This window comes from Grampus griseus, assembly GCF_964374135.1.
Source record: "Grampus griseus genome assembly, chromosome: 10".
NCBI classification, from domain to species: domain Eukaryota; kingdom Metazoa; phylum Chordata; class Mammalia; order Artiodactyla; family Delphinidae; genus Grampus; species Grampus griseus.
Window position 1 is genome coordinate 101,681,030 of NC_139004.1, and position 14,910 is coordinate 101,695,939.

Consider the following 14,910-nt stretch of genomic DNA (forward strand, 5'->3'; position numbering starts at 1 on the left):
GGGGTCCTGGTCGGGGTCCCCAGTCTGTAGCTTCCGACCCCCTTGCCGAGATGACGCCTGGCAGCCCTGGGGTTTTCTCCAGGTTTATCCCAGGACCCCACCCCTGTCCCCTTAGGCCTCCCTAGGGGGTCCCCGGCCCCTCCCTAAGCCTCAGCTGGAGAGAACGTGCTGCCCCCGTTTGTATGAGCTGGAGCCCATGCGTGAGGAGGGGGGACGCGCCCGGGGTCGCCCAGCCAGTGGGCTATGGGCCGGGTGCCGGCCCTGGTGACTACAGGCTGCCACCCTGTGTGGGCCTTGGTCACCCAGGACCTGAGTGGGGTTGGTACTGGGGGTTTCTTCTTGTCCTCTCCATGGATGGGGGGGAGGGGGCCGGGCATGGGATGGGGGTCTCCTGGAGGCTTCCTGAAGCTCATCTAGTGCTGGACGAGAGCCTCCCCCCGACCCTATGGGACCAGAGTCCTGTCCCCAGACTGTCCCCGTGTACCCGGACGTGTGACTTTTTCACAGATAGCCCACGGCGGGGGCTCTGGGGGGACACCCCAAGTCTAACATCTTCTTGGTGATTCGCCTGACCCCCCGCACAGCCGAGGCTCTGAGAAGTCCTGTGTGAGAACGCTGGTTGGCCTAGCCTCTTTCACAGGCTACTGTGAACATGAATCGCAGCGTGGGGCGCCCTGCGCTCGTGCTGAGGTGGCCACGGGCTGCAGCCCCCAGGTAGCAGGCCCTGACGGGGCGGGAAGGCAGCAGGATGAGAGCATTCAGGCAGTGCAGGGGGTCTGGGGCTCCTGTCCGGCTCTGCCCTTTGGGGACACTTTCGACATCTGTCGCAGGCATCGCTCCGGCTGCCGTCGCAGTACAACTTTGCCATGAACGTGCACGGTCGGGTGAAGGGCCGCACCGGGCTGAGGGTGGTGGTCAAGGCCCAGGACCCCACAGCCGGGCAGCTGCTGGGCCTCGCCAAAGAGCTCTCTGACGAGATCCAAATCCAGGTAAAGGACGGGTGGGCAGAAGCCACCGTTAGCGGGAGAGCAAAGGCCAACCCAGCAGCCCTGCTCCTCCCAGGGGCCTTGTGGGCACATATCAGGGGGCTGGGGGTATGAGGTGCTGTGGGAGCCCAGAGATGGGGTGACCCAGGGCTTCACGGAGGGGGTATGTTTCAGGATTGGGGGGCCTGGCATGTGCACAGGGCTGAAAGTCTGAAGTAGCTTAATGTGCTCCCAGAATAGCAGATAATTCTGAGCTCAGAGTCTGGGGTGCCTTCTTGGGGGAAAAGCCTGGAAAATTGTCTGAGCCGGGCATTCATTTAGTTGTCTGTATATTTCACAAACATGTGACGCACTTAGCAGAAGCAGACACACTCTCCCCACTCCCCAGGCGGGCTCCCACAAAGCCTGCGGGGCAGGAGCTGCAGGTGCGGCTGCCCTAGATGAGCCAGCGGCCCTGGGGGTGAAGTGTCCCTGCGGGTCCTGGGGAGTGGGCAGCAGAGGGTCCTGAAAGGCCTCGAGGGATGTGCCTGGAAGACAGAGGGTGCGACCCATCGTTCACTGATGGAAACCGAGCCTGAGGACGGGAGGTGGCCTGCTCAGAGCCCCTTGGGGGGGCACCCAGCAGGACTCGGACCAGGCAGGACCAGAGCCCAGCCACCCCTGTCCAGCCCAGGGCTCGACCCACGTCTCTCCCTACCACCCCTGCCCCCTCTGGGCCCCTCTGTAAAAACAACGAAGAGCATTTTTAGCTTCAGGGACCCCATTCTGCTAATCTGGGGCTCAGTAATGTCTGGGTTCCCCTAAATTGCAAAGAAAAACTGATAGCAGCCCCTAAGTATCATGAGAAAAGAAATGGGTTCAAGGCCCCTTCAGGAAGGAGCAAACCATTTCTAAACCAGGCACACACCTCATCAGGGGCAAAGAAGCAGATTTCAAAGAGAAACGCCTGTGTGCCAACCCCCTCACCCCTGCCTGCACAGGCACACAGGCGCGCACACACACACACACACACACACAAACCACACGCACACACACAAACACAGACACGCACACACTCAAACACACACACACAAACACACACACACACACATACAGACACGCACACACACACACACACACGGACAAATACACACACACACACACACAGACACACACAGAGAAACACACACATACATGCTCTTCCTAGCTGAAAACAAAAGGAAGCAAGTTCTGACACCTATCCTGAAATTAAAGACAGGGCTTTGCAGCTGCCAGGTTCAGTGACCTCAGTCAGGTCGTCTAACCTCTCTGCGCCGCGGTGTCCCTGGCTGACAGCAGATGGGTTTTGAGCACATCGGAAACTTAGAGGCGCTGGATCCAGCCCACAGAGGTGTTTTATTTGGCTCACTCAGGGCTTTGAAACAATTTTTATTTGTTGCCAACATTTAAAAATAGGAAGATTTTGTCTAAAAGCCCAGTATGAATGCATGGCATGATGCCACACGGCAAAACCAGCAAGAGATAAGGGCCAGCCTCCCGTTGATAGAGAGGTGCCCCCCGGTATCACAGGCCCCCCAGCCCCCATCGTCTCCCTGGCACCGAGGCCGTTCACCATGGTGCTGGCAGTGGTGCTTTTCTGCCGGTCACATAACAGGAGAGGAAGGTCCCCCTTGTACCTTCATGTCCATCTCAAGAGGGACCACAGAGGTCCATGCCTAAGGAAAGTGGGAGGGGACCTGCCTGTGCGTGTATTTCCCGCAAGATACGTAATCAGTGAGGCAGCTTCACTCTGGATGCCGCCTGCCTGGCAGAAGTGCTCACGCGACTCCAGAGCCCGGTCTGGCTCCCGAGGCCGTGCTCCGTGCCCTGTGAGGAAGCACTGCCACTCCATCGTGTCGCACGAATCCCCCAGCTCTGTGAGACAAGCGTGGCAAGGATGATTACGTCTAGACCCTTTTTACAGATGAGGAAATCGAGGTTGAGTGTACGGTCAGAACATGGCGGTGCGCGGAGGGAGGGGAGTCAGGCCAGTTTCCTCTTGGAAAATCATCCATCAGCTCAGATGATTTTAGACACAGGCCCTTAGGAGCGTCCAGCTGGTCTGATCGGAGCAGAAGCCAGCGGGGAGCCAAAGCTGTGCTTGGCATCTAGGCTCAGATGGGTCCCTGGAGACAGGTACCTGAAGGGTGCTGGGCGCGTCAGGCTGCGTGCAGAGAGGGGTCTGGAGCCCCAGGGGAGGGCTGCCTCCGTGGCAGGATTAGAGTCCATCCGACGTCATCGGGTTTATCGGCTGCTGGCCTGAGGTCACCAGGCACCCCGTACCAGTTCTGTGCGGATCCTGCCGGAGCCTGGCAGGCTAGAGGGCGAGAGGCAGGGCTGAGGGGGTGGATCTGCGAGGGGCATGTAAGGAGCAGCATGTCTCTCTGAGAGGCGAATTGAGAGCTTTCTCCAGGCTCCGTCCTGGCAGCGTCACCGAGCAGGACCCTGGGCCCCGTCACTCTGCCGCTCTCCACACACATATGTCCCGAGGGCTCAGGGGGGGCCCGTGCTTCTGTGAAGCAGCCCCAGGGGCTTCCCCAGCGCACCTGCTGTCCCTCCTCATCGCGCCTTCAGCCTCTTAAAGCTCAGCCCTCGCCACCGCATCACCAGCTGCATAACAGGTGCTGGCACCGGCCCCTCTCACCCCTGGGAGACAAGCAGACCCTGGACGTGGTTCCAGGGATCCCAGGAAACAAAACTCCCCCTCTCTTCCAGGTGTTTGAGAAGCTGCGGCTGCTGAACCCTGAGATAGAAGCAGAACACGTGCTAATGTCGCCCAACTCATTTGTCAAGCTCCAGACAAACAGGTGGGTGACTCGACGCGGCTTCGTCCAGGTTGCGAAGCTGTGCTCGCATCCGACGGCTCATTTGTCCAAGTCGTCAGGAGCCGTGGGTGCCTCGGGCGAGCTGCACCTCCCTCCTGGCGTCGCGCTGGAAGCGGGTTTGACCTCTGCCCTCCTCCCGTCACTGTGGACGTCCCCTGCTCGTCTGCGGCGTCTCCCCGTGGGTCCCTCTTCTCCCTGTGGCCCAGAACCTCTCATGCTTTCTGCGGACATCCACTGCTTCAGAGGGGGAAAAGTGCCAGCCTGGAGGTGTTCAATTTCTCGAATGCCCCTGTGTCTTCAAGACTTGCTGCTCCGTGTAGTCTAGGAGCCGGGGCGTCACCTGGGGGTTCGTGAAAATGTGGATCTCGGCCCCTGCTGGGTGGTGGGGACATGCATGAACGCAGAGAAGCGGGGTTTTGAAGCCTGCCTGCAAACCTGCCTCCTGCCCGGCATTCTAAGACGATGCTTTGGGTAGTGGTGCCTTGTGTGTGAACTGCGGGTGCAAAGTTGGGCATTGTAAGGACCACTGGAGAGACACACACGTGGGGGACGCACAGCCAAAAGTGTCCCTTCCCGGCTCCGTGCAGGGCTCTAGGTCAGAGGTGGGTGACAGCCGTGCCCTTGAGGAGTCCGGTGGGGAAGAGGGCAGTGGAGAGAGAGAAGGGCTGTAATGAAACGAGGTACAGTGTTGAAGCCACAGCCCAAAGGAAGGCCTTCCATGTGAGGATCCGGGGAGGCACACCCCCAGTGGAGATGCTGGAGCTGGGACTTAAGGATGCATAGGAGGTTAAGAGGCTGGGGTTGATGAGGGAGGAGAAACTTGAGGCAGAAGCAATGACATTTGCTTCAAGTCATCTGCAGAGCGTTTGTGGGGCTGCGGCACAGAGAGAGGGTGAGCGGGGCCAGGCCTGGGAGGCTTTTCCTTCCTTCCTTTCCTTATAACATCAATGAATATGTAAAAGAGCATAAAATACTGCATAATTTGTCTTCTCCCCAGTGCATATTATCAGTAGTTTTCCAAACCACATTCTTAGCAAGTGGCCCGTTTTTATCCAGTTACTGGCCCTTGGAAATAGGACAGGGCAGGGCCATAACTCCCAGTTCACAGTTGAGGAAGCCGAGGCCGAGAGAGGGGACACGTGCCTAAAGGTGCATAGTTGTCAGCGGGCTGTTGGGTCTGCCTTTGGGCTCCGTCCAGCTCAGAGCCCCATCCTCTTCCCGCCGCACCAGGCTGCCTTATTTCAGCAAACTGAAGACAGTTACCGCGGAGGGGTCTTTGACAGCAGCTGCCTGTGCTGCTGAGGGGACCCGCAGCTCCCGCAGCCTTCCCTCCCTTCCCTCCCACTGACCGGCTCGTGGAAGGTGCCGCTCTCCTTGGAACCCTTGGATTTACAAGTTAGGTTTCCTGTTGGCAACTGAGGAGCTGCAGCGGGCTGTGCACAGCGTCCCGATGCTCGGCGGGGCTGAGATCGGGCCTCTTCTCCCAGGAGCAGCGGGACTCCCAAACCCCGGGCCCCTTGCTGTGACACTCCTGCTGTCTGTGAACACGGGTCTGGTTTGTTTTCCGAAGGGACGGCGCTGCCTCTCTGAGCTATCATGTCCTGGACGGGCCTGAGAAGGTTCCCATCGTGCATGTTGATGAGAAAGGCTTCCTGGTGTCGGGGTCCATGATCGGGACATCCACGGTCGAAGTGACTGCCCAAGAGGCTTTTGGGGCCAACCAGACCATCATCGTGGCTGTCAAGGTAGGATCACGTCCGCCTCCTTTTTGGAGTAATAAAATCAGCAGGACTGCTTTCCCCTCGCAGGTGTGTAAGTGAACATACTCGCCTTCCAGCCAAGAGATTGTCTGCAAGAGTTTATTAAAGGTCCTAGGTGAGAAGCTGCAGCATCTTCTGGATGTCGGAGCCGAAGATCCTTGGAGATGATTGATGGCAATGACCTCGTCTCATAGATGGGGAAACTGAGGCCCAGAGAGGTCCATGGTTTTCTGGGACTGGCACTCCAGCGTCCTGACCAGTCAGCATTGAATGTGTGTGCTGGCTCTTGACCCAGAAACCATTACATTACAGACGGCACCTCGTAGGATGAGGTGACCCGTCTTACAGGCAAGGAGACCAAGACTCAGGGTGTCACACAGTAATTGAGAGTCAGGCTCTGGGTTCTAGCCCACGTCGGCCTGGCCCGGGTTGGCGTCCTTCAGTCCCAGCCGGCACTCCCGTGTCCCCTTGCCATTCTGTGCTCCTCAGAGACAGGACTTTCTCCTTGGGCGTCCCTGGGTCGGATCCTGGGGTTTATCCTGAACAGAGTTTTCTTTGCACAACTGATTCTCAATGACAGAGAAAATACACGACCACTGTAATATTTAGATTTTGCTTGGGTCGTGGGCCTGTTTCCTTCCTAACATCTTTTTGTTTCAAGATGGGTGTCTAGCAGGGAACCGTCCACCCTAGTTTTCGAGTAAGTGAAAGTGACTGACCCCCCATCCTGTGTCAACAAATAGTATTGAGCACCAGCTGCGTGCCGGTCACTGCACCATTGATCTTCGTCAAAGAAACTGGGCTCTTTGGGGGCTGGCTTTTCGGCCAGGATGGATTTTACCTGGAGTCAGAGAACCAAGTCTGTTCTCTAAAGAGCTTGCTATCTAGAGCTCCCGAAACCCATCATCCCCTCCTTTTCCCGTCTCCCCTCTAACTGGGGCGTCTGTTCCTGGCAGCTCTGTAGCGTACGGAGACCCCCAGGCAACGCTGCCCCTGCAGTCCGAGCGGGCCTTGTTTCTAGTTTAAATGCCTGGAGCCAGGTCCTCCAAAGAAGCTGAGCAGTCAAAGCCCAGAGGATATTTTTGCAACATGAATAATGATGTAATTTGTCACAGTCATGGCTTTTGACTCTTGTGGGTTGGGTTTCCTGAGAGCGAGGCCGGCCGTCATGCAAGGAGGGGGCCACCGTCGCGGGCTGAGCCGCTCTTTCCATGACCCCAAGTCGGTCCAGCCCCCACGCCTCCTGAGATGGGGACCGGCTAGGGGCAGGCGTCCGTTCTCGGGAGGGGGATCTTCAGAGAGGTGTTCCTGGTGCAGTTGTCACTGCGTTTGCTCACTGTCCCCAGGTGTCCCCTGTTTCCTACCTGAGGATCTCCATGAGCCCCGCCCTGCACACCCAGAACAAGGAGGCTCTGGCGGCCCTGCCCCTGGGAGTGACCGTGACTTTCACCGTCCACTTCCACGACAACTCCGGAGACATCTTCCACGCTCACAACTCTGTCCTCAACTTTGCAACTAATAGGTAGGGGTGGGCCCCCCTCGTTCCCCACATGAAGTCACGTCTCGATCAGACCCAGATCTGATTCACGCAGGTGACTGATGGCCACGCAGAGAGGCCAGCGCCCCTGAGAGGAGAGTTTGTTACTCACGGTTCCCAAGAGCAGGGGGTAAGCCTTGCTCGCAGGGGCCACGGGGGAAGCACCGGCCTCGGCCAGGCATCAGGAGCAAGGGGAGGCGTGGCCGAGAGTCTGTATTACCGGAAGGCACGCAGTCATTCAGCAGAGGTGCGCCAGTGGGCAGGAAGCAAAACCCAGATGTTGGGGTTTGTGGTTGGAAGGTCTGTAGTAAGATTTTGTGCAGCCGTGAAGGCTGGGCTGCAGGGGAGATGCATACAGCCCTGGTCGCTGGCCTGGCCCTGTGGTCAGTGGGTGCAGAGCGCCAGTTATACCTGCTACGAAAGCTGGTCAGAGAAGACACACACCTTCCAACGCTCAGGCCCTTCTGCGTGCCGTCTCGCCGACTCCTCGCTGTCACCCATTTGTAGAGGCCCAGAGAGGTCAAACCACTTGTCCAGGGCCACACAGCCAGGAAGTGGGGTTTGGATACCAGGTCCCATTGGGCTCCAAGGGCAGTTCTTTTTGGCTGGTGCTTCTGAAATACAAATGCAGCCTCAGGCCTAATGTGAGGAGAGAGGGGGTGGTCTCCAGGAAAGAGAGCTGTGGCCTCGGGCTAGACCTGCCCCCATGTCTGAGTCTACTGGAGCAGCGGTTCTCAAAGTGTGGTCCCCAGACCAGCATCATTACCACCGCCTGGGACACTCAGAAATGCACATTCTCAGGGCCCAGCAATCTGGGCTGTAACGAGGCCTTCAGGTGATTCTAAAGGTTAGGAACCGTTATCCTGGGGGACGCAGACCAAGCTAAGAGCAGGAGGGGGGAGCCCCAGACCTAGGAGGAAGGACTAGCGCTCCAGAGAGTCCTCTCTGGGCTCAGAAGCTCATGTCCTGGTGTTGGTGACCATTGCAGCGTGGGCTTCCCATGGGCCCTGGAGCAGATGTGTCCCCTGTGGTTGAACACACCCAGGGCTGGGCCCTGGGAGAGCAGGGTTTGGAGTTGGGCCCTGTTCAAGCCGGGCTCGGCCCTTTATGGGGCCCATGAGCTTGGGCGGGTCACCCTTCCAGGCCGCTGTGTTCACACCTGTCACGTGGAGAACGTGGCCTAGTCCCCGGGGCCACCAACTGAGGCTGTGGTCGCCAGGGCCTGTGGCATGCCGTGGCACTCTGCACAGAGCAGGGCATCTGCTGGTCTGGCGTGAAGGCTGCCCTGGAGGGAGCGGAGCCCCCTGTCCAGCTCCCCTGCAGAAGTCACACGGGCCTTCTGTGGCGGGGAGCGTCCATCTCCGAGACAGCGGTCAGGGCTTGGGGGTGTGGGCAGGGAGGCAACGGAGCAGAGACCCTGACCCTCTCCCTGCCCAGCCCAGCCGTCCCTGCGGCCCCGCGGGGGCTGCCGTCACTGAGTGCCCCCCGTGTGCCCATGTGCCGGCTGCTGGCCTAAGCCCTTTCCAGCTGCTGACCGGGTCTGCGGCTCACGTCAAGCCTGTGATGTGGGTACATTGTCAGCCCCACTTGGCAGATGAGGAAGCGGGCAGGGGCAATACCACTGGTCCCAGTAACACGGCAGAAGGCAGCCTGTGCCTCCCCGAGTGTCCTGGTTCCCTACTGGGAAGGGATGGGAGCACAGGGTACATCACTTTCCTCTGGGGGGATGGTGACGCTGGCCATCCTGTCTGGGCTTTGGGTCCCCCCGCCCCACCCGGGTGGTGGGTGAATCAGGTCGGTGTGGCCTGCGGGTCCCTCACCCGGGTGACATCAGGGCGCAGTGGGCGGGTGCGGGGGCCCTTCGCTGGCTCCTCCCTCAGAGCTGGGGCCTCTCCCGAGACTGAGAGCCACGTCTCCTGTGCCCAGGGACGAGTTTGTGCAGATCGGGAAGGGCGCCACCAACAACACCTGCGTGGTCCGCGCGGTCAGCGTGGGCCTGACACTGCTCAGAGCGTGGGACGCGGCGCACGGCGGCCTCTCTGACTTCGTCCCGCTGCCTGTCCTGCAGGCCATCTCCCCCGAGCTGTCCGGAGCAGTGGTGGTGGGGGACGTCCTCTGTCTGGCCACGGTTCTGGTCAGCCTGGAAGGTACGAGAGATTCTGGCCGAGGGAACCATCTCTGGTTGGGAGGTGGGACGGGGCTCTCAGCCCGCTGTGACAGGTGTGCACGTGGAGCTTGGTGATGGTCTAGAGCGGGCGTCGGAAAACTGCCGCGCCGGCCAGAGCCAGCCTGCCGTCTCTTTCTGCAGCAGGCTGTTATTGGTGCTCGGCCACACCCCTGCATCTCCGTGTCTTCAGGGGCCGTTTTCACGCTGCATCTGCTGGGCCGAGTGGTGGCATCAGAGACCCTCGGGCCCACACAGCCCCAAAGACTTACAATCTGGCCCTCTACAGAGGAGCTCGCCCCTCCCCCCCGCTCTAGGGGTTTTCCGCCCTTGTGGAAACCGTCTACCCCCATAGCCACGAGCCACAGGACCCTGGAAACGTGGCTGGTGCAGCCGAGGAGCTGACTGTTCGGTGTTTTGTTTGCTTGTGGTTTTGGCTGTGCCGCACGGCACATGGGATCATCGTTGCCCTGGTCCCTCGCCCCCTGCACCGGAAGTGCGGTGTCTTAACTGCTAGACCACCAGGGAAGTCCCTGACTGTTCGGTGTTGATGAGCTTCTTGGCGGGGCTGCTACACGGGCAGGTGCCTCTAGGAGGGAACTTCAGCCGAGGAAGCCGCTAAGCGGCAGGGCAACTGTCCGCACCACCCGTGCAGCCACGAGCCACACGTGCAATCGTTTACTTAATTTTTTTCCTAATCGGCTCCCTTGTTTTAAAGCTAATTAAACTCATTGTAAAAGGAAGTTACACGCTGCCTTTAAAGAAAAGCGCGTATTATTTGCCACAAATAGAATGTGGTTGTCGAATCCTTTCATTGCGTTTATCATGTGACGAGATTGGCTCTTCACTGAGGACCGCCGTCTAGTGACAGCTCAGAGTCTGCCACCGCCTTGTTTGTTCAAAGGGGATTGCTGAGCAGGGTGGGCGGGCGGGGGCGGTGCAGTGGGGAGGCATGCAGTGGGCCAGCCCTGGGGGGCCAGCGCCCGGGTCACCCCAGGGTGGGAAAGGACCAAGAGATTCCCAGCGGGGAGGCACTGTGGTCGCAGACAGGAGCCGAGCGGTGGGACAGTGGAGCGTGGGGCTGGGGGCGGCGAGCACACTGCCCAGGTGACCCAGGTGAGATGCAGTGGCTGGAGTGTCAGCCATGGGAAAGAGGGGTCACGTGCAGCTTCCCCTCCCAGGCATCCCCGGGACCTGGAGCTCATCAGCCCGCAGCATCCTCCACGTTGACCCCAAGACGGGCGTGGCCGTGGCCCGGGAAGCGGGATCTGTGACCGTTTACTACGAGCTCGCCGGGCACCTGAAGACCTACAAGGAGGTGGGGCTTTGGGGCCCATGTGGCCGAGCCTTTCGGGGTGGAACTCTCAGATTCCGTACTGACTGATTCCCGTTTGTCAGGAAGAAGGAAGGTCCAGCATCTCAGGAGGCAGGCGGATGGGGATTCGTGAGCCTGGCGGGGGCAGGTTCCCCTCCCAGGCTGCCGGCTCCCTAGTGCACAGTGGTGGGAGGACGGAGGCGGCCTCCTGGGGGTGATCCCCACGCCCACGTGCTTCGGCTGAGCCCTGGGGGCAGGATTGCCTGCGTGGGCGTCCCCCAGGAGTCACGGCCGTAGGTGGTCCCGCTTAGCGACTTGGCATCACTGGCAAAGTTAAACTCCCCCAGCAAGTCACCTTTTGAGTCTTTCTGGAGGTGAACAGAACCACTCTCTCTTCTGTTTATCTCCAGCCAAGAATGAATCGATGAGCAGTCTGGCTGCGTTCCACGCGTCTCATTTTTAGAGCAGCGTGTGCCCTGTGGAATCTAGCAGTTTAACTTAATAGCGGCTGTGTTTAGTGCTGCGACCGTGCAGTGCGGTCGAGCCCAGTGCAGATAGAGGCACCTTGAGACGAATAAAGCAGTCCCCCCCCACCCCCAAGAAGCCCCGGAGGGTGGTCGGGCAGGGCTGGGGGAGCTGGCAGAGGAGGGCACCGCACGGGAAAGGTGGGCAGGGTTCGAGAGCCAGCCCTGGGGCTGGAACCCGGGGTGTGTGGGAGCGGAGGCTAGCTTTGCGATCAGATCACAACAGTGGTTAAGCTCTGGGGCCAGGCTGTCTGGGTGCAAATCCCAGCTGGACCACTGAGAGGCTGTGTGACTTTGGGTAAGTTACTTGACCTCTCTGTGCCTCAGTTTTCTTACTGGTAAAATGGGGCTAACGTTGTGTGGATTAAATGAATCATTAATGTGTGCGAAGGCCTTAGAATGGTACTCGGCACAGAGCACGTGCTCCGTGGGTATGAGCTGCTGCTGCTGCTGTTGGGGGTAAAGATGTTGAAACCGATGCCAGACACAGTAGGGATTCATCAGAGATTTTTTAAAGGCAAGAGTGATATAGATCAGAAGTATGTTTAGAAAGATTGCCTGGTGCCTGGCTGAGTCTAAGAGCCTGAGGGAGGGGGCATAGCTGCAGGGTGGCAGCTGAGAGACAGAGGATGGGCCCTCACTGGCACCCCTGCGGAGGCCGAAACTAAGGGTGGGTTTGGAGAGACTCCGGAGGGAGGGTCATCAGAGCTTGGTGACTGTTTGGAAGCGGGGCTTGGGAGAGGGAGGCCTTGGGGATGAGTCTCTAGGTCTGGCTGGGGCGACGAGGGGGAGGATGGCCCTTTGCAGAGAGGGGAACACAGGAGGAGGCGCCACTGTTGGGGGAGGACGATGGGGAGTTTGAGGTGTTTGTAGCTCCTCCAGGTGGGGCTGGTGGTGACGCAGCTGGGCCGGCACGTCTGGAGCTCCGGGGCCCAAAGCTGGAGACAGCGGAGGGTGGGGTGCCTGCAGCACAGACGTGGGGCTGAAGCTCTGGGGGTGGCGGGAACAGCAGGAGGGAGCGGGACCAGGCCTGGGGCCCTCTGCCAGGTGTGGAGGAGGACGGGGCAGGAGACTGCAGAGTGGAAGTCAGGAGCAGAGAAGGCGGGGGCAGCGGGAAGGACCTGGGCAGGGGCGCAGGTGACTGCGGTCAGTCTGGAGGGTGAGGGGCCGGCCCTCCAGCTCAGCATCGGCCACGGCTGCGCTGCGGGGTCTGCAGGAGCTTGGGGAGGAGTGAGACCCCGTCCCTGCTCTCGAGGGACTCACGTGCTGGTGGAAGCAGGCCCGTGGGGGGCAGGAAGTGCTCGGCGCCTGCCCAGAGCCGGAGACGGCCTTCCACCGGGAGGCGGTGGCCCACAGCTGGGCCTGCAGGGCGGAGTGTTGGCCCTGCAGGAGGGTGGAAGGGGTACCCGGCCTAGGAAGGCTCGTCCTGTCTCAGTAAGGTGTTCAGTGGTTAGATGGGAGGGGTGAGCCGGGAGATAACTTGGGGAGATGAGCCTCGGCCGCCACCACTGGGCCGTGTGGGTCTGCGTTTTGGTCGGGCTGATTTATTCTGAATAAATGGCAGTGAAGTAAAATGGATCCTTCTCTCTTTGCTGAAAGATTAAGTAACCCATCTGATGTGCAGAGACGCGATCATAACTGACAGGGGAGCCAAAGTCTGCAGCCCGCCCCGACTGCTGCTTGCATTCAGGCCTGGTGTCGCCCTGCCCCGCTGCTGGGGCAGCCGGCTCCAGGGAGAGTCAGGCCAGCCTGGGGTCTAGTCCAGCTCTGCCCCGTTTGAGCAGGTCACGTAGCCCCGGAGCCTCAGTCCTGTCCCCTGTACCGCGGGAAGGGCAGTACCTGCGTCCCAGGCGCTCGGCCTGCACGGACAGCTCTCGAGGGCCTGCCTTGGCTTCCCCCCCAGATAGTGGTCAGCGTCCCTCAGAAGATCGTGGCCCGGTACACCCGCCCCGTCCAGACCAGCTTCCAGGAGGTTGCGGCCTCCAAAGTGATGGTCACCGTGGGAGACCGGAGCTCTAACCTGAGAGGTAAGGAGTGAGGGGTCGTGTGTCCCGCGTGGGCCCTGCCAGGCCAGGGGCCTCGGGCCCTTCTGATGGGGTTTTGCTGCTTTTCCTACTCAAACTCGCTGACTCCGAGGCGGGCATTTAACCCCCGCTGGCCCACCCCTTCCAGCTCTTTAGAAATTCGAGTCCTCCACGGGCAGAAGCAGTGAAGGGATCTTCCTGAAAGCCCAGTGCCGCGAAACTGCCTGTTTCTGGGCTGGAGGTGCAACGTCAGCCCGAGGGCACCCAAGTGGAGAAAGCCACTATTCATCCCAGAAACTGTGGCTTAGCAGGCCTCGCCGCCGATTCTGATTTTCATAATTACCTCTCCCAAGTCATGCATAGAACGTTCGACCTCATCCCCTGCCTGTGACAGCCCTGGACAGCAGCTGCCGGAAATAAATGCGTCAATACAGGCTGTTTTTAAAAAACCACTTAACTGGTAGAATTCAATACCACTGTCGTGGTTCTGATGCACCTCTGCTGCCTCGTGGTCACCTCTCGCCCTGCTCCAGTGCAAGTGGACAGCACTGTGCCATTGCCCAAACGATGCTCAGGGTGTTAGTGGGGAACTAGTGCCCTCCTGATGTCCAGGGATAAATCGCCCGTTTTCCCTGCTGACAGGAGCAGACAACATGCACTAGCCGCTCGACCCACTGCCGTGCCCCTGGATGTGGGCTCTGAAAAAAATACTGAAATTGCCCATGCTACAGGGTGCCCCCATTCCCACATCATGAGTCATTTGTCCTCCGCTTTTATAAACTGCGGCATCCTCAGGAGGAATGTGGGCACAGGTCCGGTTCTTGGGCCGGCCAGCCTCCACGTGGCCTGCTCTCATGTCCTCGTGCTGGGGCTCTGCAGGTGGGGGCCTCGGGGGCCTGGGTGCGCGGCCTTCTCACCCCCTCCCGTCCCCAGGTGAGTGCTCCCCCGGCCAGATGGAAAGCATCACAGCCCTGCACCCAGAATCCCTCCTCGGCTGCCAGCTACAGTTCAAGCAAGACATCTTCGACTTCCCAGCCCGTGAGGTTTTCACCGTAGAACCGGAGTTTGACGCTGCCCTGGGTGAGTCCGCGGGGTTTGGAAGTGAACACTGACCTGCATGGCAGGTTCGCCTGCGGTTCATTTGGCCCGCGATGGCCGTCTGTCCAGGGGGCGGTATCCGTCAGGAGCCCAGCCTGGGGACTGATGCCGTCACCCCGGCCTCTGGTTCCCTGCAGCCGCCGGGAGGGGTTGGCATTCCCAGCTGCTCTCAGCAGCCACCTACACCTGGCGGAAAGGACTCGGTTCAGAGCTGGGGACCTGGTTCCAGGCCTTTCCTGCTCTTCTTGCCTCAGAGCCTGCAGGCGAGGAGGCTGCTTCCCTCGTGAAATGGGAAGGGTGGTGCCCTGCTCTGCTGGCATGACGGGGCTCTGAGAGGGATGGAAGGGACTTTATTCAACCAGTAGTTGAGGGCATGGGCGTCTGTGGAGTGTAACTGCTCCACGGAACTGGTAACCCGAGCCGTGGAACTGGCAGCCGGCACCACGGGCTGGAGTGGCGTGCTGGCCGAGTGGAGTGACCTGAGTGTCACCAGGTCACTCTGAGAGGAGGGCCACCCCTCACCGGATGCCGTGAGTGCTCAGGACAGGCCCTGGGATGAGCTTGCACAGTGCCCAGCTCGTGCACATGCCGAGACGCTGAGTCCCGTGCTCGTGCAACGAGACTGTCAGTGTTGTCGTGAGAGGGGCTGGGGATGACCA

General features: G+C 59.9%; 1 protein-coding gene across 1 annotated transcript in view; it reads left to right on the forward strand.

Moving 5' to 3' along the window:
• NUP210 (nucleoporin 210) overlaps nt 1–14,910 on the forward strand; it is a gene marked incomplete at its 5' end in the record, with an annotated part of 98,567 nt that overhangs the window by 78,247 nt on the left and 5,410 nt on the right. The window contains 8 exons of the mRNA XM_082662779.1: nt 831–989; nt 3,720–3,811; nt 5,400–5,574; nt 6,936–7,111; nt 9,053–9,273; nt 10,472–10,608; nt 13,033–13,156; nt 14,087–14,233. Coding sequence (XP_082518905.1) covers nt 831–989; nt 3,720–3,811; nt 5,400–5,574; nt 6,936–7,111; nt 9,053–9,273; nt 10,472–10,608; nt 13,033–13,156; nt 14,087–14,233 — 1,231 coding nt within the window. The remainder of the gene's footprint in view (nt 1–830; nt 990–3,719; nt 3,812–5,399; nt 5,575–6,935; nt 7,112–9,052; nt 9,274–10,471; nt 10,609–13,032; nt 13,157–14,086; nt 14,234–14,910) is intronic.